Source organism: Alexandromys fortis, unplaced genomic scaffold (genome assembly GCF_014885135.2).
Source record: "Alexandromys fortis isolate MF-2015 unplaced genomic scaffold, M_Fortis_MF-2015_v1.1 scaffold_72, whole genome shotgun sequence".
Classification (NCBI taxonomy): domain Eukaryota; kingdom Metazoa; phylum Chordata; class Mammalia; order Rodentia; family Cricetidae; genus Alexandromys; species Alexandromys fortis.
The window spans coordinates 1000000-1021832 of record NW_026067969.1 but is presented as its reverse complement, the minus strand read 5'-3'; the positions used below and the strand labels follow the sequence as shown (position 1 = coordinate 1021832).

Below are 21833 nucleotides of genomic sequence, written 5' to 3'. Positions count from 1 at the left end.
GGCTAATTCACTGAACCTCGCTGCTTATTCAGTCCCAGGACTTGTTTTGTCTGGCTGCTGCTCCCTGCCCTTGGCGGGGTCAGTGGTTGAGTTCAGATTCTTGGCTCCAGAGCTGGGGCTCCTAAAGCTGCCCTTGGATAGGACGGAACCAGATTAGACCTCCTTTATAGCCTCCAGCCAAGGAGTAGATTGGAAGACAATGTAGAGAAATGCTAGCATCGGAAACGCCTTTTATTTAATATACACCCCGCCACCTCCCCCCCCCCCCGTCTCAAAGGCATAGAGAAACTGACTCCTAATCTCTTCTGTGCGGGGACGACACTGTCCACAAGAGAAGGGACAAACGACTGACACAAAGACACCTGGCTGACCACACAGCCACAGAAAATGAGAAGCAACCTAACAGAAAGTGACAGGCAGGCTGGGTGGGTGGCTGTCCAAAGATGAGCAAAGAATTCAATAAAGAAATGAAATGAAGAGATAGTCTGCCTCCTAAGCGATGGGAAAATTACAGAACAGCAAGACATAGCTGGCAGATAGCATGGTGGGAAGCCTGGGTTTGAAGGCATGTTGGCATCATCACCAAGAGCCATGAATCCTGATGTGGCAGGGGGTCCCCTTTACCCTGGACTATCATGGAGACATCCTCACCCTATTCCAGAGGAGGCTTGGGCATTGATTATTTTTTTTTTTAAATCGCAGTTTTATTTACAAGATGTAAGGCTGCAGAGACTTGGCTAGAATAACCCAGGAGTAGCTAGCAGCTCTGTCCCAGGCCACTCTGAACTCACAGCTCCCCAGAAGCCCCCACGAGTCTGCCAAGGATACATTGCTGCAAGCACACAGGTCTCTTAATGGGAGTCCATTAAAAACCAACCAATCAACCAAACAACAACAAAAACTAGGCACAGGAGAGATGACTCAGAAGGTAAGGACACTTGCCACCAAGCCCGACAGCCTCCTCCTCAACACACAGATACACATATATAGTTCTTGCTGCGTGTGGCAGTGCACACCTTTAATCCCAGCATTCAGGAGGCAGAGGCACGCAGGTATTTATGAGTTTGAGGCCATCCTGGTCTACAGAGTGAGTTCCAGACCAACCAGAATTACACAGTAAGACACTGTGTCAACAGCAAAAACAAAAGCTAGACATAGCTGCTTTTTGAAGAATCTCAAGAGAGAAAGGACCTTCTTGGATTCCCAGTTTGAATGTAATGCAGAGACTATTCCCTTGTCTGGCAATCACTCCCGCAGTTCCATGAACCACACGGTGGGGTCATTGGTAGTGCCTGATCTCATTGATAAACACTTCTCCCCACTCTGCCAGCCAGAGCGGTAGTTCCTGGTGCCTCTCTGGCCTCAGGTGGGCCCCAGTGGGAGGCAAGGACTGCTCCACAGGACTAGTACATGAAGCCAGGGGGAAATGTTCTCCCTGCAAGATTCCTTTTAAGAATCTAAAGTGCTCAGTGCTCAAACTATCCCAAGAGCTTGAATGGGACCATCATCTGTGGGTGGAGTGTTTCCTCTGCTGGTATTCCTTCTTTCTCTGTTCACACTGGCGTCACTGTCAAGGAGCCTGCAGATTGGCAAACGACAGTGAGGCTGAGTGGGCACATCTGTATGCATACAGAGACACATGCACGCATGTGCAGTGGTGTGCATGAAATGCACATGCATGTTCTTGCTTGTGCAATGTGCACAGGTGTCTGCACATGGGTACATGCACACATGTGGGTATGTGTGCATGTGAATATGTACATTTTTGTGTGCACTCCCACATGTGTGTTGCACATGGACAGATTTATATTTGTGTGGGCATACGAATACGCAAGGACAGGCAGACATGCATGCTTGTATGTGTCTGGCTATGCATCTGCATGTGTGTGCACATGGGCATAGGTGTGCTTGTGTGTTTATGCATGTATGTCTGCACACACCTCAGCAGTCCCAGCGAGCATCTGAGAGAGTCGGGAAAGCAACCCTGCAGTGTCACTGTGGCGGGGACAGCTGAGTGCCGGGCTTGGTGCCCAATGAGTGGGAAGCGGCAGAAGCTCTCTGCTGACCATGGCAGAAAGTCTAGCTGCTTCCTGTGCACGGTTAAAATGCCAGAGCTGCTGGAGCCGTTAGGCTGTGGGGGTAGGCAGCTGTCCCTAGGGGAGGGGCTTGGTGTCCACGTCAGCCATGGCTGCTCTCTGACAGCTCCTGAGGCACACGCCTCACCCCAGAGTGGAAGCTCAGGGTTCTCAGATGAGCTGCACAGAGGCTGGAGATTCATTTGAAGTGGCACGTGGAGGCCGCTTTTTGCATCAACCTGAAGGAAGACACACAGGCCTTGTGTGGGCCTAGGAACCGTCATTGCCCCACTCCTGCATCGAGGCTGTGGGAAAGGCAGAGGTCATGAGTAGGCTAAGGATACGTGTTGATCATTTACTTGGAGGGGTGTGCACATGTCATGGCACTCATATGAAGGTCAGAGGACATCTCTGTGGAGTCTTTTCTCTTTCTGCCATGGGGGTTCAGGGATTGAACTCAGGTTGTTGGATGTCCTGGTAAGTTTTATGTCAACCTGACATGCTAGTTATTTGGGATGAGGGACTCTCAATCAAGAAAATGCCTTCACTAGATAGGTCTGCAGGGCATTTTCATGATTGGTGCTTATGTGAAAAGGCTCAGGTCGCTATGGGAGGCGCCACCAATGGATGCTATAAGAGAGCAAGCCGATCAAGCCACAGGAGCAGGCAGCATTCCCCAATAGCTTCTGCTTCACTTCTTGCCTCCAGGTTCTCGGTCTTCTTGAGTTCTCGTCCTGACTTCCCTCAGTGACGCACTGTTACCTGGAAGTGTAAAATGAATTAAAAGTTCCTTTCGGTCTTTGTGTTTCATCACAGCAACAGAAACCCTAGCCGAGCTAAGACACTGGACTTGGCGGCAAATGCCATCTCACCAAAGGGAGATTCAAAGGGAAGGGAACCCCAGAGAGCAAGGTCTGTTTAACCATGCCCAGGCTCTTCCTTGTTCTCGCTGGTTCTAGCTGCGCCTGGGAAGCTGGCTGCCCTTGAGAATGTGGCCTTGTGTGTCTAGAGAGATCAAGAAGACCTAAAGGAGCAGTTGCAAAAGGCAGCAAGCTCGTATGATCTAACTCTACCAAATAAAAGTCTAAATTAGGTGGGCATTTTTTTTTTGACAGGGTCTATGTAGCCCTGGCTGTCCTAGAGTTCACTATGTAGACCAGGCTGGCCTTGAGCTCACAGAAATCCACCTGCTTCTACCTCTCTGGTGCTGGGATTAAAGGCATGGGCTTCTAAATGCCTTGCTTCTAAACTAGTTTTTGAAGATCCCGTCCCCTCTACAATTGGTAAAACTTGTGACGTCAGAATATGTGGGAAGGGCTGTGTGGGTCAAGCCTTCCTGTCCAGAAGCCAGTTGTTTCTACATCTGAGTTTGTTATCTCAGCCACTGTGCCCTGGGTTCTGGTAGGATGAAGTTGGTCCTACCTCCAGGGGATCACATGGTAAAAGCCTTAATGATGTTTGAATCCTTCTGCCTGACAATTCCACTCTGAAGAATTCATGTCACAGGAGTAAGTAGACAGATGTTGTGTCCTCTATGTTTTCCCACAGAGCTGCTTAAAATAACACTGCCCAGATGCCAGGAGGAATGAGGAGACGCTGCCATAGCCCTGTGACCACCACTGCTAACCTGTACTGTCACTACCAAGTCTCAAGGCAGACACTGTCTCCAACCCTACATGCTGATGTGATTGTCAAGGCTCACACAGCTACTGAGACTGGTGAAGAATCAGCTGGCTGCAGCTCCCAGAGTCCTCCAGGCCCCTCTGCTCCCCCTGCTCCTGGTGATACCCATCGTGTCCAAACCTAAAACCAGAACGCTCTAATGCTACCTTACATGAAGCCATCCTCCCGATTCATTTCCCCTGCTTTCCTGTTTTAGGGACAGCTATAGGCCCCTCCTGAGGAGGACCTGTCCAGCCCAGGGGCCCCACCCAGGAAACTCCTCCCTTGGCCACTTCTGTTCCCCCCCCCCATTTTTTTAAAGACAGGGTTTCTCTGTAGCTTTGGAGCCTGTCCTGGAACTAGCTCTTGTAGACCAGGCTGGCCTCGAACTCACAGAGATCTGCATGCCTCTGCCTCCCGAGTGCTGGGATTAAAGGCGTGCGCCACCACTGCCCAGCCGTCCCTTTCTTTTTTAAATATATATTTATTATTTTTAAAATTAAATAGAGCCATCATTTCCTCCTTTTACTCCTTCTCATCCTTTTCATGGGTACTTTCACTCCCTTTCGGATTCATGACCTCTCTAAGTTGTTATTGTTACATGTATGTATAAATGATGAATATATAAATATTGCCATATTTATATATGCTGAGACTTTAGTATTGCTTGTATGTATGTGAATTTGGGGCTGACCACCTGATAGTGGATAACCAATGAGAGTGCTCATCCCTGGGGCTGAATACTTTTCCCTCTCCTTAGCTGTTTGTAGTTCTGTCTTGGGGCGGAGGGCACGAGAGTTCCCCCTTGCACGAAAGCCTGTCTATCGGTGATGTCATCGATTCAGGTCCTGAATGACACTCAGCCATATCGTGTCCTCTTCCTTTCGAGACAGGGTCTCCCTATGCTGTTAAGCTAGTCTCCAGCTCACTGGCTCCAGCAAGCTTCCTGCCTCAGCCTCCTCTCCTTCCTCATCCTTCTCCCATTTTCTTGTGATGTGTGTCTTTTACCTGCATGTCTATGTACCATGTGTGTGCCTGGTACTTGTGGAGGCCAGAAGGATATCAGGCCCATTGCGATTAGAGTTGAAGGTAGTTGTGAGCCACCATGTGAGTGCTGGGAATCAAACACAGGGTTTAGTTTTTTTTTTTTTTTCTGGAAGAGCAAGTACTCTTAACCCCTGAGCCATCTTTCTAGCCCCTCTGTCTTCTCAAACTGAACACTGTCTTCATTCCCTGAGCCAGTCCAACTCTTACGTTCAGCACTGGGGGTGCCTTTGCTCCCCTTCCCACTGTTTCCCACACTCATGGTTTGATCTAGTTGGTGGGCTGCTCCTGGCCGCTTCTGGCTCTTACACACAGCCACAGTGGGTGTATACCAGGTACTTGACACACATAGTTGTGTGAGGTCATGTAGACTCTCAGCATATGTGTTTGGGGCCAGGGAGGCAACTCTTCTTCGGTCAGCACCCCTAATCTGTGTGTACTGTCCCATTTCAGAGAACTCCAGAATAGTTCAACGGGACAGAGGTGCCACCTTTGGTGGTTGGTAGCCCCTGCGACAAGATCTGGAAATCTCTCCACATCTCTGGAAACCAGGTTGCCACAGACCGGCTCAGGGGAGCCACTCAGACTGTGGGAGAAGCAGGGTCCTGGTAACAGGAAGGCACAAATTCGGCAAATGACAGACAGACACAACACACAAGAGAGTGGTTGGAATCTGCTGCGATTTTACTGAATTCATGTTTTCATTATATAGTATTCAAACTAAGAACAAATCAGAAGGTCATGTATCATTGGTTGGCACAGTATGAAAGCTTCTTTCAGTCACATCAGCAATATTTAAGAAAAGTATATTATCAGGAACAGGTGTTAGACATAAAGCATCCTTAGAAGAGGAAATCTTGTCCTTGGGAACGTAAACCTCAGACAAGTGGTTTCATCTTATGAATAGAAAGTTTCTGTCTCATTATCGCTATCATGGCCCTTCCTCTTCCTAACCCTTTATTTCATCTAGTGACCAAATATACCTAATCAGTTCTCTGCACCTGTTGAAATATACTTTTTAGTACCTTCTTATGCAGCAGACACTATGGGGGTTGGGATCTAGCAAGCCTAATCATAAAGTTTAGAGTATAATATAACAGTCTTTGTCCATCAACATTAACCCATCTAGTCCCTTGCTCATCATACACCCTGTGTATGACAAAGGTTCTGTTGTAGTCTTATACATTCCCATAGTGTGCTTCCCTATCTCAAAGCTGTTTCTGAAGAGAATGATCCTTGTCTTGTATATATAAAGACTACCATTATTATGAAAGAAATTGTGCAAAACTCATATCCCACATAGCCAGCTACTCGAGAATCCTGTCTGTGCCCCAAGGGCAGCTAATACCAGGCTATCTGCCATTGACCTCCAGGAAGCATAGTCCCATGGGACATGTAGCTCTCGTCCAGCATAATGACATATGTCATGTCACACAGACGACATTGGAGTTGGTGTGGCACCAGGTCAAGAAACGTCAGGGGTAAACACACCAAGATACTCTCTGAGATGAGTCATGACACGGGAACAGAGTTCTGTCTTGCCAGGACTGGCCAGGCAGCATCACTGGTAGCAGAAGCTAGTACTCTCACGTATGCTATGTAAGGACCTAAGCAATTGGCAGTGGAATCCTGGGGACCATTCTGTCCCCGGCTCCCACTCTGCCCTCCTGAGTCGCTGCCGAAGCTCAGTGCATTGGCATCCCTCAGCTTCAGGTACGGGGCTGTCTTGCTGGGCCTCTTGCCCGCCAGAGCTTCATGTGGGCCCTCACATCTCTTTCTCACGGGGCTTGGGTCACTTCCTGCTGACCTGGAGGCACCACTTCCTAACAACAGATCCAGAGGACTAGCCAGGCACGTACATTGGCTGGAGGCCAGGATCAAGTTCAGTGCCTTTAGTCTTCAGGGCCCAGAGGGTCTCAAGATGGCTGGGATCCAGGCTGTTCAGAACATACAGTTCCAGCTCTGGTGGGAAGTGCACTGGAATGGCAAGTGCAGAGAATTGTCTGGCTTTAAGACAGCCCGGGCGGTGGTGGCACACACCTTTAACCCCAGCCTTCACAAGGCAAAGGCAAGTGGACCTCTGTGAGTTCAAGGCTAGCCTGGTCTACAGAGTGAGTTCCAGGGCTACACAGAGAAAGAAACCACGACTCAAAAAACCAAGTGGGGAGTGGGGACAGCAATGTCATGGCCCCTCCCTCTGCCATAGTGCATGTCACCTGGGGCAGAAGAATCCTGAATCACAAAAGGGGTATGGCAGAAGAGGACAATGTCTAGTGACCCTGAGTTCACTGGGACCTGGGGCCACACAACAGGGGCCTTGAGGTGATGCCAGGGAGTATAGGGCTCAGGTATAGAGTTGCCATTGAAGGGATGAGAGCTTCTCTTTGGACCCCTACTTTTCAGCTATAAAGTCTGGGTGTCTGAGCCACAGTGGCACAGGGCTGGTAGATATGAGCTGGCAGATTCTGGGGGTGGAATGTCTCGAGACTCCAACTCTTTTGACAAAAGCACTGTGGCTCACATCTCCCAGCGCCTGTAAAACAGAGATACATCCAAGGCAGGGCTGCTCCACTCTACCTGAGTCCTGGTACAGGAGTCTGCCCACAGATTTCCCACCCCTAGGTCTCCGCTGAGGCCACTGTTACTGCCAGCCTCGGTATCACCCAGGCTCACCTCGTCTTGCTCCCCTGCCCTCCTCATGTTGCCTGCCCAACACCAGCCCTCCAGCCCTGGCCGCAGCTCCACCTGCAGCTTGGAGAGCAAATCTCGACAGGGATGGAGGCCAGGCTGAGATGGGGGCGGGACCGAGGATTTGTGGGCAGTGCCAGGTGGAGGATGCCACTAGTAATAGAGCTGAAGCCCAGACCTCAAGGCCACAGTGTTCATGCCAGACTGACTGCGCAGGGAGGGTGACAGAAAATCACGGAGATAAGTGGCAGAAGGTCCCAGAAAAGCAAGGGCACAGAAACCAGAGAGACCTCTTGGGGTTACTCTGCCTGACAGACACTCCTTGATTGACTCCAGAGAAGCCAGGGGGAGGGACAGGTGTTGTCTCCTTCCCAAGGACACTGTTTGCTTTCAGAGAATTTGCTCCAGCCACACATCTCCTCCCCTAGTACTTCTAGGAGTCTGCCTGGCCCTGGAAGCCCCAGCCGAAGACCTGTACCCTCACCCAAGACGGTCTTCAAAGACCAGCTGTCCCGCCTCTCATTTTACACTGGGGAAACTGAGTCCCCCATCAGCAGTGGCATCTCCTGTCTGCCTTTCTGTATGCTTGGAGACTAGCTGCACCCAGAGGACAAGGGGTGGGGAAGGGAGCAGGGAGGACCAGGACCAGGGCCATTGCCCTCAGTGTGCTGCTGTTGACCCTGGGTCCCTAGCCAGTGATGCACCCACGTGGTCACTTGGGTAGGTAAAGCTATGTACTCCTGCTGTCTAGAAGGGCTGACTCCCAGGTTGCTGTAAATCCTTCCTCACAGGGATCGACAGTCGGTAGCTGCAAATACGTGACCAGCAGACAACTACCATTGACCGATGTCTTCTGACAGCTCACACTCGCCCTCTTCCCACGGGCTTTGCTTGGAAGGGGCTGCCCTGGAGAATGCCTTTCTGTGTGGTGTACTTCTGGTCCCAGCGCCGCTGTTCTCATGTGAAGCCCCTTGTGGGAGGCATTGCATCCCTCCTCGTGCCTGTAACTGAGCGCTCTTTGCAAGGGGGTACGGGGGAAGGGCGCTCTCTGTACCTCACCTTATTCTCATTCCTCCCCTCCCCCGTGCCTGTACAGTCTGAATTCTGGACCTAGAAATGGCTGTGTTCAGGCACCCCTGTGGCTGGCGACAGCAGGCCGGTCTAAACAAACGCTCCTCCCCAAGAGCCTCTGTAGAGGCTCCTGAGGATGAGAGGCCTGGACAAGGAGGACGAACCAATAGGAGACCAGGGAATTCCCACAGAAAGGTGCTGACTCCCTTGGGGCGGAGTGCAGCAACCCGTACCTGGGGGTGCATCAGCAGTCGTCAAATTCAAGAAGGTCGGGTCACTGAGTGCCTCTAGGCGGATGCTTCCCCAGGTGCGCTCACATCAATAAGAGGCATGCGGACCAGCTGTGAGGCAGAATGAGTCAGAAACCGCAATCGCCTTTCTTCTCTCTGCCCCGAAACTCTTAGCATTTTTTTTTTCTCTCAAGATTGTGTGTGTGTGTGTGTGTGTATGCGCGCGCGCATGTTGAGGGGGCAACAACAAATCCGATAGTTGTGGTTCAGACGCCTGTCCGCGCGCGCCCCCTGCCGATCACACCTTTACCAGCGTCAGGCCGAGACCTGAAAGGCTGTCAAGGGTCTAATTCTAAGTCTCTTGTACATCTTTGGTGGTGGTGGTGGTGGTGGGGCACTCATTTCATCGCTGGATCTGAAAAGCCTCCTCACCCTGAAAGTCAGAAAGGAGACCCTTTACAGATAGAAACCCTAATCATGCCTCAGGGAGGGCTATGTGCCCTTACTCGGGTGACTCTGGCTTACGTGGGACACAGGGAAGGAAAAGGCCCTCTGCATTTAAAGTAGGCAAGCACCCATTTGCACCGCGCTGCTCCTGTGTCCTGCCAGCTTTCCCCTTCTTCCTCCTCTTCCAACAGTGCTCAGGTGGGTGGAGGCCTGCACTGAGAGCTCCAGTGCCCAGGAACCTGCTAGGCCGAGGTGCTGTCTAGACACCAGCCCTCAGTCACATGGGCACCTTTCAGCAAGTGGTGGGGTGGGTGTGGTGCCATGTTCAGATGCTATAGTTTAGTGATGCAGGACCACACTCTGATAGGTGGGGTATTGAGGAGACATCTTGAAACCTTGAATATGGGCCTTCTGGGTCCCAGGAGGCTTTGCTGCCAGTGTTTTAAATAGCCGTCATCAAACCCACCATGAGGAGGGGAGCAGGGGAGACAAAACACAATACCTAGAAGATTGGTAGGGGTTACACTGACTTCCATTCATGCTTTTGTCCAGACCCGGGGGCCCAGGTCAGTATACTTGAGGGTTCCCAGGATGCTGGCCGCTGACCTTACACCCTTCAAGTCTCTCCAAAGGATCTGTCTTAGTCAGTGTTCTATTGCTGTGAAGAGACACCATGGCCTAGAGAGAAAGAGAAAGCATTTAACTGGAGCTTGCTTACTGTTAAAGAGGTCTAATCCATGGCCCTGGGCTTCCAGTGCAAAGATAAGCCCCTGGCTCCTGATCCACACCTCCCCCACAATTGGGAACTTACTTTAGTCCAGTACTGTGCCTCCCCACCAAGGTGACCCGAGCTCATGAGCCCATGTCAGCAGCACCGCTGACTCCCTCTCCATCCTGCAGCCCTGGCTGGGCCAACCAAGCATGAAGAGAGGGACGAGACTGTTCCTCCTACTGCTCCAAGAATCACCTTTCTCCAGCGGATCCCCACTCCCATCACCCAGGACTCCAACGGGAAGCAGAGGTAAGAGGTTCTGCTATGTGGCATGGTCCTTTCCATTCTTTGCAGGCCACCGGGAAAGGTTCAGCGATCTGCACCAACCATCCCCAGGAGAACTCCCGCTGGAATGCCCGCACGGCTAACACCCATCTGTCAGTACTACACATCCCTTCAGGTCTCTCTCCACTTTCCCACTCCACCCCACCACGCCCGTCTCCAGTCATCCAATATTTGCTGAGGGCTCTTGCTGGCTAGGATGGAGCTTTTGAGGACGACTCCGCATGGGGGTCTCCAAACCTTGGTACTGGCTGAGACCGAGAAGAATGGTGGCTCACGTGTCTGGCTGAGGGATCAAGACCCGGGGCTCATGTGGCTTAAATGACAGCATCTCTGACATTTGCTGGTAAGTAGAGCCAGTCACGTTAGGTAGCGGGTGAGTCAGGAGAGGGCAGACACTGCTTGGCTCTGGTGATCCTGTAGCGTCGGGGATAACTGAGCACTTGGGAAGAACACCTTCTAGAAGAACAGTCTGGGAGGGCAAGCCTAGACACCCTATAGACTTCCTAAGACTGGGCAGGATCCTATAGGTGTCACCTACACAGTGGACCAGCCTCCCTCTCCCAACTAAATTGTGAGGTTCTTGAGGGTGGGGCTGGACTCCAAAGAGTCCTGGACGCAATGCCAAAGAGCTGTAGGCACAGAGTCACCTCGGGTGGGAAGGAACCAACGCTTGGCAAAAGTGCAAGAGAAGGCCTGGGCACCTGGCAGGCCACGCCCCTAGTAATTTGCTAGAGACCTGATGGGTGGAACCATTTTGCTACTTTCTAGCAAAGTGGCTAGAACCCGGGCTGTAAGCCCTCACGTGGACTGCAGTCAGGTCACGTGGCCTGAAGGCCAGCACGTGAAGCAGCCAGCCAAACACGAGGAGGGGCGGAGCAAGCCCAGCACGAGGTGGGCAGGCGTGAGGGGTGGGCGTGGCGAGGTGCTTGCGTGAGAGTGGGCCTCTGGGTGCTGGTTGGATGCAGCGCTCCCGGGGGTAGGCAGAGTGTGGGTGAGGACAGGCTGGCGAGCAGAGCTGGGGGCTATCCGTGGCTTCCGGTTGTTGCTTTTTCCCTCCAGCTTCGTGCCCATGGCGTCCAGAGGCCACGAGCGGACCGAGCGGACCACTGAAGCTTATGGAGTCTCCGGCTTCACCGGATGCAGGTAAACCGTGGATTGACGGGGTTTGAGAGAGTCGGGTCCCCAGGCTTTTCTTTGCCCAGGGTCTAATTTTTGTCTTCGCCTTGCCTGGCACAGCCGGGCAGAGCGCCCCATCTTGGCGTGGAGAGGTGGGGGAGGGGTTACGAGCTGGACAGGTGGTCTGCCTGGATGACCCAGGCCTGTCCGCCACTGCCTTCCAGACGTCCACTCCAAATGCCTTGGTTCTCCAGGTGGGGCGCTGGTGGCTTTTCTGGTGTTCACAAGTGGTCTTGGCTTTGTTCTCTGTAGTAAGACTCCTCAGCCTGAGACTCGGGACAACTTACAGACTCCCTCACAGGGCTCAGGCCCCCGTGCAGTTCCTGCGGCTGCCGCAAATTGTGGCTCCTGCCTTCGGAGAAACGTGGTCAGCGAGAGAGAACGCAGGTGAGAGCAGCTTCAGGATGGACAGTGCGTCAGAGAAATGGGGGTGGAGGAGTCTGTGGCTTAGCCAGGTTCTACCAATTTGGACCAATCAGAATTAACACCAGATCCCCAAGTAAACTCAGCCTTGTAAAAGGAGGGCAGGGGCCCTGGTGGTCCACAGACTAGTGTGTTAGGTTCCTCTAGCGGCTAGACGCCTGACTTGGATTCATTCTTACACATACCAGAACAGAGCTGCCTCAGGGCTGTACCTTCAGTCTCGAGTTACTGTGTGCCACAGCCCCAGAGGTTCAGGCTGCTGGTGGGCTGACTTTGCTGCTCAGGAGGTCTTGGGGGCTGCTTGGTGATGGGTTCTGGAGACTCTTTTCCCTTCTCTTGTCTGGAAGCAGGAGGCGGATCTCCTTGAGCTGTGAACGCCTGCGGGGTCTGCTGCCTCACTTTGATGGCCGGCGGGAGGACATGGCATCGGTCCTGGAGATGGCTGTGCACTTCCTCCAGCTTGCCCACAGTATGGCTCCTGGCTGGGAGCAGCTCTCTGTGAGTTGTAAGCATGTGAGCCCTGTCAAGCCTCTGTAGTGGATCTGCTGTGTAATAGCCTTGTTTAGGGGCAGCATCCTCGGGCCCCATCCTTCAGCGCAAATTGGCCACATCTTCTGCACCCTCATGATGCATTCAAACCTACCGGTTGGTGTTCTCTGGAGGGGGCACGCATCCACTGTCTCTCCCCAATACTGTAGCTTGATTAGTTGCCCGTATGTGATGCCACTGTTGGGGGTGTCAGGGTCTCCATGTGCCCAATTCTGGCCAAGAACATTTATGCTTAGACTTCCCCTACCCGCTGATTCCAAGACACCTGCCTGATTCTCAGTCCCATGTGTGTTTGTCATGCCTGTGCTTGAGGAGAACTCTGTTCTGATGACTTGAGGCCCTGTGGTCAAGCCCCTGGGTGGATACAGGCTGACTCAAGAACAGGGAGGTGTTGGAGGGGTGAAATGTCAGTGCTTACACATCCTTTCCCTGTTCTGGGCCCACGCCAACTCAAGGGACTCCCTGGGTGTCCTTGGGTGTCTGATGGGGAGGCTGGGCGGAGGGCAACAGCCTGATGACTGCTTTCCCCACCCTGAGCTGCTGCCGCCTGGTATGTGTGCCTTTAAACTGCAGGTTGCTCAGCCTTCCCAGGAGATGTGGCACATGTGGCAGGGGGATGTTGTGCAGGTAACCCTGGCGGATCAGATGGAGGACAGCAAGCCGGAGCCCGGGATCGCGAAAGCATCTGGTGCAGCTCGGTCAGTGTCCCCGCGGCCCATCCCTGGGCCCTGGGCTCTGTCTGAGCGATAGTATTCAGAGGCATAGTCGTACTTGACCCCTCACACACCTTAAACAACACTGCTCATGCTCTCGGGCTTTGCCATAGTCCTTTGAGAGCCTGCTGTGACAGTCTCGCCCAGATGTTGTCAGCAGGCTCACTTGACTCTTCTGCTCTGTGGGTCTCTTGAGTTCCTTTTTAATGTCTTATACTCTCTCAGGGCGCAGGACCCCCCGTGCTGCGGGACGCTGGGTATGGACCAGAAACCTGACACAGAGAGAATGTCAGAGCTGCTGGAGAGATCCTCCTCCCCTGATGGTAAACCCCAGAGCACACTGTCATTCAGTGCCTGGGCTGGGTGACCTCTGACCCTGAAATGGTTGGCACTATTGCTTTAGTGCTACCTTTCCTGTGCCCAGAGTCTAGCAACAGCCGGCTGTCTCACCTCTGCCTGTGCTGAAATTGGGGTGACTCTGAGGCCTGAAGCCTTTCTAGCTTTAGCTCCAGGCCATGGGGTATTGTTCCCGATGCCAAGCCCTGGTCAATAGGTGCCTGATGGCAGCTTACACTTGCCCTTTCTGGCTGTTTCGTCTCCCATCGACTGTATTTTCCTTGTCTAGACGTCTCAGCTGGCTGGACAGGACTTCTAAGCAGCCACGTGTATGGGGATCATGGGGATAGGCAGCTGTTCTGAGGGAGGAGCTCAGGGTCACAGGAGCAGTGCTGATGGGCACTCCTGATTTGAGCCCATGGGGTTGGACACCTGGTTTTGGACACTCCTCTGCTTGGGTCCCTGTTAAATACTTCTGGGGTTCACATGTGCATAGCGTAGGACAGTAGCTAACCTTTCTGCTTTCCACTCAGAGCCTTCCAGCTTGAGCCCAGAGCCTTCCAGCTTGAGTCCTGGGCTCTCACCCTGGCTTCCTCACTCATGGCAATTAGCCAGCCCCCAGACAAGTGACATCATTTCTGGTGGGCTGCACCCCGTGGGATCCTTGGCCAGGGACACTGAATCTCCAGGCATACTGGCTGAGGAGACCAACTTGGTCCTGACATCTGTGCCTGATGCCAGGTGCATACTTGTGTGTGTGTGTCTTTCTGTCCATCCATCCATCCGTCTGTCTGTCTGTCAGTGGCAGCATCACTTGCCTGCCTTCAGTCCAGCGCTAGCCTGTGCCTTTCTCCACTTCTGGATGCTTCCAGTCCTGACTTTTATCCACCCCACATTGAGAGGAGGCCCAGGCAACAGGCCCAAGCCAGACTCACCATGTGGCTTTCTGATATGTGTTTCTAAAACATTTTTGTCTCCTAATTGTCTTTTGTTTGGGCTGATGATGAAATAAATTTGTGTTTGGGGAGCACACACCAGCTGGAGTGTGGGAGGCAGAGGGGAGGGATGGGGATGAAGCCGTGGCTGGAGAAGCCAGCATAGATCTCTGTTCAGCAGAGCCCTGTGGCTAGGGCCTGCACCCTGGGACTTGGACTTCCATACTTGGTGCTGGCGATCTGAGCCTCTGTGGAGCCTTTGTATGATTGGGATTGGTTTCTGCTGAGTTTCTGTTGCCTAGATGCACTTGTCCACTAAGGGATCTTCTCATCTCCAGGTACGCCACAGGAGCAGGGTCTGACGTGATGGATGGAACACCCTTTCTGCTGGCCACCAACCCTGATTGGTGGTTGGGTGAGTGGGGCTGTGAGCCCAGGCTCCCTTTCCCCACACTGACCCTGGCTCGAGGGCATGTGTCCAACCTGACAGGACCAGGGAGACTGCCCAGGCCCAGCTTGCTCTCTGACCCAGAGTCCCCAGGTCGTCTCCCCCTCCTTGTCTGGTGATGGTAAAATGTGACCGTGTGTGGCTGCATGAGCGTGTGTGGAAATGGCTGTGTGGAGTCCTGGATGTTTTCAGTAATGCTCCCAGGTCAGCTCCATGGGGCCACCAGGACGTGTGGTAGACAAAGCATATGCTGTATGTCTTCACTGCCTCTCGGGTCCAGTGTTGAAGGAACACTGCTGTGGTTCTTCCACGAGTAGATCTCCTATGTAGGGTCAGCAGAGCTGGGCTCATCCCACTTACAGGGAGGAGTCAGGTTCACATTCCCTTCTCAGACAGAGGGACAAAGGGCTTGCAGAATGGCCAGGGTGGTAGCAGCGTGGGAAGCCCCTTATGCCGTGACCAGCCTATGGCTGGTGTCGGGGTATGTGCCTGCCATACTGATGTTCCCTTTTCTTCCAGGGTCGGTGGAGGGCAGAGGAGGCCCAACCCTGAGCATGAGCAGCCCTATGGAGAGGGCAGAGGCAAGCTTTGTGGGAGATCCTGAGCCCAGCTCCCAGGAGCTCCATGCTGGCCCGGTAGAGCTGTGGGGCTTGGATTTTGGCAGCCCTGGCCTGGCCCTGAAGGATGAAGCAGACAGCATCTTCCCTGACTTTTTCCCCTGCTAGTTGGGTTATGTCAGCTTGGGGGCAGGGCAGCACGGAGCATGTGGTTAGACTGTGCCCCTGACCCTTGCCTGGGCGTTGTATTTGGGGTTTGGTTTGCAGCTGTGGTCTAATTTGAGGGGGACTGGCAGAGCTGCTAGTGGAGTTTGTATTAAAGAGGAAAGTGGTTTTCCTGGCAGAAGCACAATTTCTCTGACTTTTGAGTAATTAATCCAATTCATTGGGCATATTGCCCCAACTCCATTCAGAGCACAGGCAGCTGTCTGGATGCTTTCTGAGAGGCTCTCAGCTTGGTGGGATCCCTAAATAACCCAGTTCTGTGCCTTTCTCCCAGAGAGGTGCTAGAGACCAGGTGCCGTTCTCCTCCTTGGGGTCAGGTATTTGAGATGGGTGGGGCCTTTCAAGGGGGTCCTGTGTCTTTTCTCCCAGTACACTATGTCCTGGGGGAAGGGATGGTTCCCCTTTTACTGCCAGTCACCTCTGTACTTGCTGTACATGGGCTCCTGGCGACCCTCCGTGTCTGCCCACACATTCCACGCTGGGCTGCTGTGGGCAGACTGAAGATTGGCATTGGTCGTCTGTTCTGGGCAGGCTGCAGGCTTGTCCTGTTCTCTGCATTTGGAGACAGCTCCAGGTCCCTGGGACTTCCTCCCCCATATCAGTCCCTGTTCTGGGGCCAGAGCAGCCCAGCCCAATTCTTCCAAGAACCTTGAATGTGAGATCAGAGCTCCCACAAGGCTGCCCCCACAGCCAGTGGAATGTTCCATTCATTCCCATGAGTCACTGCAGACAAAAGCTCGGAGCAGGTGGTGTGGGATGAAGCACTTGGGGGCTGTGAGCGCTGAGATCATCACACATCCCAGGAGCTGAGAGGGCCACGTGATGGTCCAGGAGGGTCTGAGCGCTCGTACCACTGTGGTCCAGGTGGGCGCTGAGCTGAGCTGTCCACCCCCAGGACCTCACCATCACCAGCTCCCATGATTTACAGGGCTGAAGACTGGTCAGAAGAGGGAGTGGCTTCCAGGTTCCTGGCTGCTAGTGTGCCAGAACCACATCAGATCTCTTGAGCACAGGGATTGGGGCCTCACTTTGCTTGTCGGCTGTTTGAGCCTATTAACTCCGGTTGTCTGAATTCGCTTGTCTTCTAGAAGACTCCATGGGTGTGCTTGTGTGCATATTATGTATGCTAAGGCCAACAGCAAGTGTGTTTGTGTACCCATATAGATGTGTATGTATTTTTGTCTGTCTGGCATTTGTGTATCTGTGTGCGCATGAATGTTGTATTTATGTTAGGGTATGCATGTATGCTTATGCCCATATGTTGGGCATAATGTGTGCACGTCACAGCCACAGGAGGGTGAGCATCCATACCTGCCCTGCTGTGTGACTGCTCCCCTGTCCTTGGACATGGCCCACCATTCACAAGCACGTGGCCTTAGGCGGAGCCAGGGTCCCGGCCTGCTGCTCTTTCTGGTTTTGTAGCCCTAAGGCAGGACATGGAAGGTTAGCTGTCTGAGTCCTACTCGACCCTCCCTGCAGATAGACTGGATGTGCTCAACCATCTCTGCAGCCAACCCTCTTTTGGACCTTTTAAACCTTGGGTACCACTGTGGTTGGTGTGCAGCCTTACCTGTGGCACCTGAGAGAGGCGGGGAGCCTGGGTTGATATGTTCAGAGTCATGGCTTAGGTCTGAGGGGAGGGAAGAAATTTCCACAGGAGTAGACCCCACTGCAGGAGGCAGGTGGTCTCTCCTTCCTGAACCAGAGACAAGAATGAACCTGAGGCCCAGCTAGGTTCTTGTGGGTAAGAGCAGTAATGGGTCACAGACCCTGCTCAGGTAGTGGGGGACCACAGCCTCAGGGTCCTGGGACTGAGGGCAGACTTTGAGTAGTACTTGATTCCAGGAGAGTTGGGGACTTCAGACCCTACCCCACAGAGGAGCATAGGAAAGGGGCTTCCTGGATCAGGGGCCTGGCCATGGTGTCTACGCCTGTAAGGCTCTGTGGACACAGGTGTGGTTCCTTGTGCAACCATACCTCACCTTTTTTAAAAAATATTATTGATACAGCTAGCTGAGATTGCAGAATGTTCTCGTCCGGCTGGGTTTAGGAGGCTGCGAGCAGCCACCCTGGTTAGTCTTGCTGGCGGTTCTGTACCCCGGTCCACATGGACTGCTCCAACACTGCTCCATTTCCCTCTGCAGAACCCTGCCGCTCCTACGCAGCTCATCCTAGGCCCCAGTGCATGGATCTGACCATCCTCCCTGAGAATCAGCTCCGCCCATCCTCAATCCCCGGCCCTGTGCAGTGATCACCCTGCTTGGGGAAAAGCGCCCACTGAAAGCTGGATTCCGGGGTGTCACAGCCCTGTTTTCATTTCTACCAACATCCTCTCCCAATGCCCTGCGTCTGCAGGTCGCCCAAAGCTTGGGGCATGCAGTCTGGTGGCATAACAGGCACACAGCAGTGCTGCCTGCTCTGTGGGCTTTCCTCAGAGCAGGAATCCCAGTGGGGTAGGCAAGGGGCTCGCATTAGAATCATACTTCATAGGGGAGCCACGTGTCGTCAGCAGGTGCTGCTATGATCTCCCTTCAGACTGCTGTGAGACTATTTCTGGAACCCTTCAGACTGCTGGGTTCCTCTGGAACCCCCAGTGCTCGGGCTGTGGTTTGGACAACAGGGCCTATGTGTGTCCTCAGCCTATTTGGGGGACTTACTGCCTAGAGACTCCGTGACAGAGACCTGCGGGGGGAGGAGGTGTTGGCATTTCTCTGTCCATGGGGCCTCAGAACCTTTGAAGAGAGCCCGTGTGCTTTGTGTTAGGTGAGGGGAGCTGGGTCACGTGCCAGCATTCGGAGTATCAGAGGCCCTTCTGCAGGGTCTTGGCAAGTCATGGCCTTCAAGGATGGCTGCGGGAAGGGGATTTGGGGCAGTTAGAAGTGTGTCTCACCCCACTTCTTACCTCTCCAGCAAGCACACAGTTCTGTGAAACTATACACCCCTGCTTTCACGAGGCCCATATTCTCCTTGTGCATAAGAGCTGAGTTCTTATCTGGAGCTCAGAAAGGGTGAGGTAGGACCCAGGTTTGCCTATGTTCCTTACACAACAGGGAGATCCCCACAGGAACAGACAGCTGAACCTTTAGAAGATTGGGGTGTTTCCTTTGACAGAGGAGTGAATGTGTAGAAATGTGTGGGGCGTGTGGAGGCATGTGTACGAGTTTGTTGCGGGGCACACCATGGATGCATGCATGTGTGTACATGTGTGTACATGTGTGTGCGTGTGGGCCTTGCTTTCCCTTCGTGTAGGTTCTCTTGTCTTGGCTGCTGCATTGGGATGCAGGCATCTGATAACCACAGATGGAGTAAATGCCACATCCTGGTTCCTGGGCCCCAGTTGTTTCTGACTTCAGACCATCCCCCACCCCCATCCCCCATCCTCCCCATCCCCTCCTGGTCATCCTCCTGTGTCCATGCCCCAGTGCTCCCCCCCACTCTGTTTGCAGATCCTCTCACAGCCTTCAGCCAGCCAGGTGGGCCCCGGGGGTTGCTTGAAAAATAATCTCTGGGTTTGTGGCATTCGCAGCAATTTTCAGGGGGCTCAAGTGACACTCCTGATTGAAGGATGATCTCCAGTAGACAGTGGTCACACCTGCTCCTGAAGCAGTGGTCAGCCAGGGGCACCTGCTCCTGAGGCCGTGATCAGCCAGGGGTACCTGTCCCTGAGGCCGTGGTCAGCCAGGGGTACCCACTCCTGAGGCAGGTGGTCAACTGGGGTCCAATCCACATCCTCATTAGCTCCTACTCAAGACAGGTGATTGTTCCAGTGGCCTACAGTCTCCCCTCAAAGCTCTTGTCTCCAAGCAAGCTCCAACCTGGGCTCTTCCGGACATGACCTCAGCTCGCGCCAGCCTGCAGCACTGTGCTCAGAAGTAGGTGTGTCAGTCTTGTGCTACCTGTGAGGCTGTGTCTCAGGCTGACTGGGGCCTGCAGATGGCTCTTGTGAAAAACTCCAGAAGTGTTCTCCCTCTCCCCACCCTCCTGTGTGTGTGTGTGTGTGTATGTGCGTGTGTGTGTGATGTGCACTAGTGACTGTGGACGCATGTTCTAGGCAGCTGCTCAACTGGGAGAGCAGTGTGCGAGCTGCAGCTGAGCACCTGCTGGTGGCAGCCACACTCACTGACACTGCAGTATCTACACCCAGGACAGACCCCAGACCTGCCTAGGGCCTCAGCATCACTCGGTGCTTGCTGAAGTCATCTGCTGCCAAGTGCAGCCCAGTGGTTTCTGCCCCCCTCTAGGTCTCACCCCTCCTCCCCAGTGGGACCCCAGTAGATGCCACCTCGCTGCTCCTTACAATTTTACATAATTTGCGTTCCTGAGCACTTTTGTTCTGTTTTTTGAATTTATATAAACATCATGCAGGGCACTTTCTCCTGATACTTGGTTTCCAGGGCATTTTCTTGTTTGTCAGACTCCCCCCTTTCTCCTTCCCAAATGCCTTTTTCTTTTTGAGAGTATGTTATTATCCTGGGGTGGCCTCAGACTCATTCTGCAGCCAAGGACAACTTTTGCTGGCCTTTCGCACCCCCTTCTCCAGTGCTGAGTTACAGGCACTCTGCACCACATCCAGTCCACGCAATATTGGGGTTCAAACCCAGGGTCTTGAGAACGCTAATCAAGCAGTTTGTCAACTGAGCCATCTCCCCGACTAACCCACACTTTTTGTTTTGTTTTGATTTTTGAGACAGGTTTTCTCTGTGTTCTGGTTGTCCTGGAACTTGCTCTGTAGACCAGGCTAGCCTCAGATTCACAGAGATCCACCTTCTTCTTCCTCTGGACTGCTGAGATTAAAGGTGTGTTTCACCATGGCCTGGTCCAACCCACACTTTTAACTTTTACTTTTTCTGAATTTGTGTTCTGTGATTAGTATAGTAATGTCGTCAGGCTTCATTCGTGTTAAAGCATGTGTCAGAATTTTGTTGTTTTTTAGATTTATTTTATTTTATTTTATTTTATTTTATTTTATTTTATTTTATGTGTATGAGTGTTTTGCATGCATGTGTGTCTGTGCGCCACATGCATGCAGTGGCCACAGAGGCCAGAAGGCCTGGATCTAGGACTGTAGTTAGGGATGTTTGGTTTGTGAGTGGCCATGTGGGTGAGTCTGGATGGCAATGCTTATCAGACACGATTCAAAAATAGTCTTTTCCATGATCTCCAGAGTAGATTGGGAGCGTGGGGACCATGGGAGAGGGTAGGAGAGGAGAGGAAGGGAGGGGAGCGGAGAAAAATATACAGCTTAATAAAAACGATTTAAATAAAAGAAAATAGTCTTTCCTCTTCTGTGGGTTGTCTTTTTAATTAATTAATGTGTGTGTGTGTGTGTGTGTGTGTGTGTGTGTGATACCACATGTGTGGAGGTCAGAAGAACTCACAGAAGTTGGTTCTCTCCTTTCACCCATGGGTCCCAGGGATGGAATTCAAGTTGTCAGGCTTGGCAGCAAAGCTCCCTTACCCAGTGAGTCATCGTGTGGTCCCAGGCTGTGGCCTCTTTGCTCTGCCTTCAGGATCTTTGAGGCCTCACGCTTCCAGTTGTGTGACTTCTGATGTCTTTCCTATTGCCTGTGCTTCTGCTGTCCATTTGAAACCTCTTACAGACTCAGCACCTCAAATCTCCCTCCCTTGTTGTCCTAGCATTTGATAGCTGATTTGATAGGGTGTAGTGGGAAAAACTGTTTCCTTCATTCCTGTGTAGTGTGTTTTGTGTCACCCCCCCCACCGTGTTTGTAGATTTTCCCCTGACTTACCACTTTTGTTGGCTTATGCTGGGCTCCCTGCTCTGCCCCTAAGATCCAGGCATCTGTCCATCAGTGTGGTCCAGCATCACACTGCTTTGATCACTGTAGCTTTGTAATATGTTCTTTTTGTTTATATGGCTTTGGTTTTGGTTTTGAGACAGGGTCTCTATATCGGGCCGGCTTAGAACTCAGAGATATGCCTGCGCAGCACCACGCCCAGCTTGCAGTATACTTTGAAGTCAGGGTGTTTTCCTTTTTCAAATTTTTATTTTTTTAAGGAATTTTATGATCAGGGCCCCTTGGGATTTCATGGGAATACTGAGATGAAATGATAAAACCCTCCATTTGAATTTTGACAAGGACTGCAGTAAAGCTGCCTGTCACTGTGGTGTCAGTTGTCAACAGCACCGAGTCCCCAGTCAGTAAAGGGACTTCTGTTTAGTTCCACCTTTCTGT

General features: G+C 52.5%; 1 protein-coding gene and 1 long non-coding RNA gene across 4 annotated transcripts; one reads left to right on the top strand and one right to left on the bottom strand.

Moving 5' to 3' along the window:
• Positions 1–2414: 2414 nt before the first annotated feature.
• LOC126509383 (uncharacterized) lies at positions 2415–9915 on the bottom strand. The gene is made up of 3 exons (XR_007594140.1): positions 9720–9915; positions 8774–9203; positions 2415–2837 (listed from the first exon to the last, which is right to left on the bottom strand). It is a non-coding gene; the product is annotated as an uncharacterized lncRNA (long non-coding RNA).
• A 160-nt stretch (positions 9916–10075) lies between these two features.
• Sohlh1 (spermatogenesis and oogenesis specific basic helix-loop-helix 1) lies at positions 10076–15763 on the top strand. Of its 3 annotated transcripts, XM_050155257.1 has the most exons (11): positions 10076–10389; positions 10470–10617; positions 11043–11165; positions 11334–11417; positions 11703–11837; positions 12224–12371; positions 12996–13120; positions 13361–13458; positions 14005–14212; positions 14745–14821; positions 15374–15763. In XM_050155257.1, the coding sequence occupies exons 4-11, from the start codon at positions 11344–11346 to the stop codon at positions 15577–15579; spliced, it is 1071 nt and encodes a 356-aa protein (XP_050011214.1). In that variant the 5' UTR covers positions 10076–10389; positions 10470–10617; positions 11043–11165; positions 11334–11343; the 3' UTR covers positions 15580–15763. The 3 variants fall into 3 exon arrangements, with proteins under 3 accessions (XP_050011214.1, XP_050011215.1, XP_050011213.1); XM_050155258.1 differs by having other exon boundaries at positions 10076–10617; positions 14026–14212; XM_050155256.1 differs by lacking the exon at positions 11043–11165 and having other exon boundaries at positions 10076–10617.
• The last annotated feature ends 6070 nt before the right edge of the window (positions 15764–21833 follow it).

Bases quoted from the DNA above. Each gene is read 5' to 3' on its own strand.
- Sohlh1 (XM_050155257.1), top strand. From the start codon at position 11,344: ATGGCGTCCAGAGGCCACGAGCGGACCGAGCGGACCACTGAAGCTTAT. The intron at 13,459-14,004 runs GTAAACCCCAGA...CTTTCCACTCAG, and splicing joins GAGATCCTCCTCCCCTGATG to AGCCTTCCAGCTTGAGCCCA. The intron at 14,213-14,744 runs GTGCATACTTGT...TCTCATCTCCAG, and splicing joins ACATCTGTGCCTGATGCCAG to GTACGCCACAGGAGCAGGGT.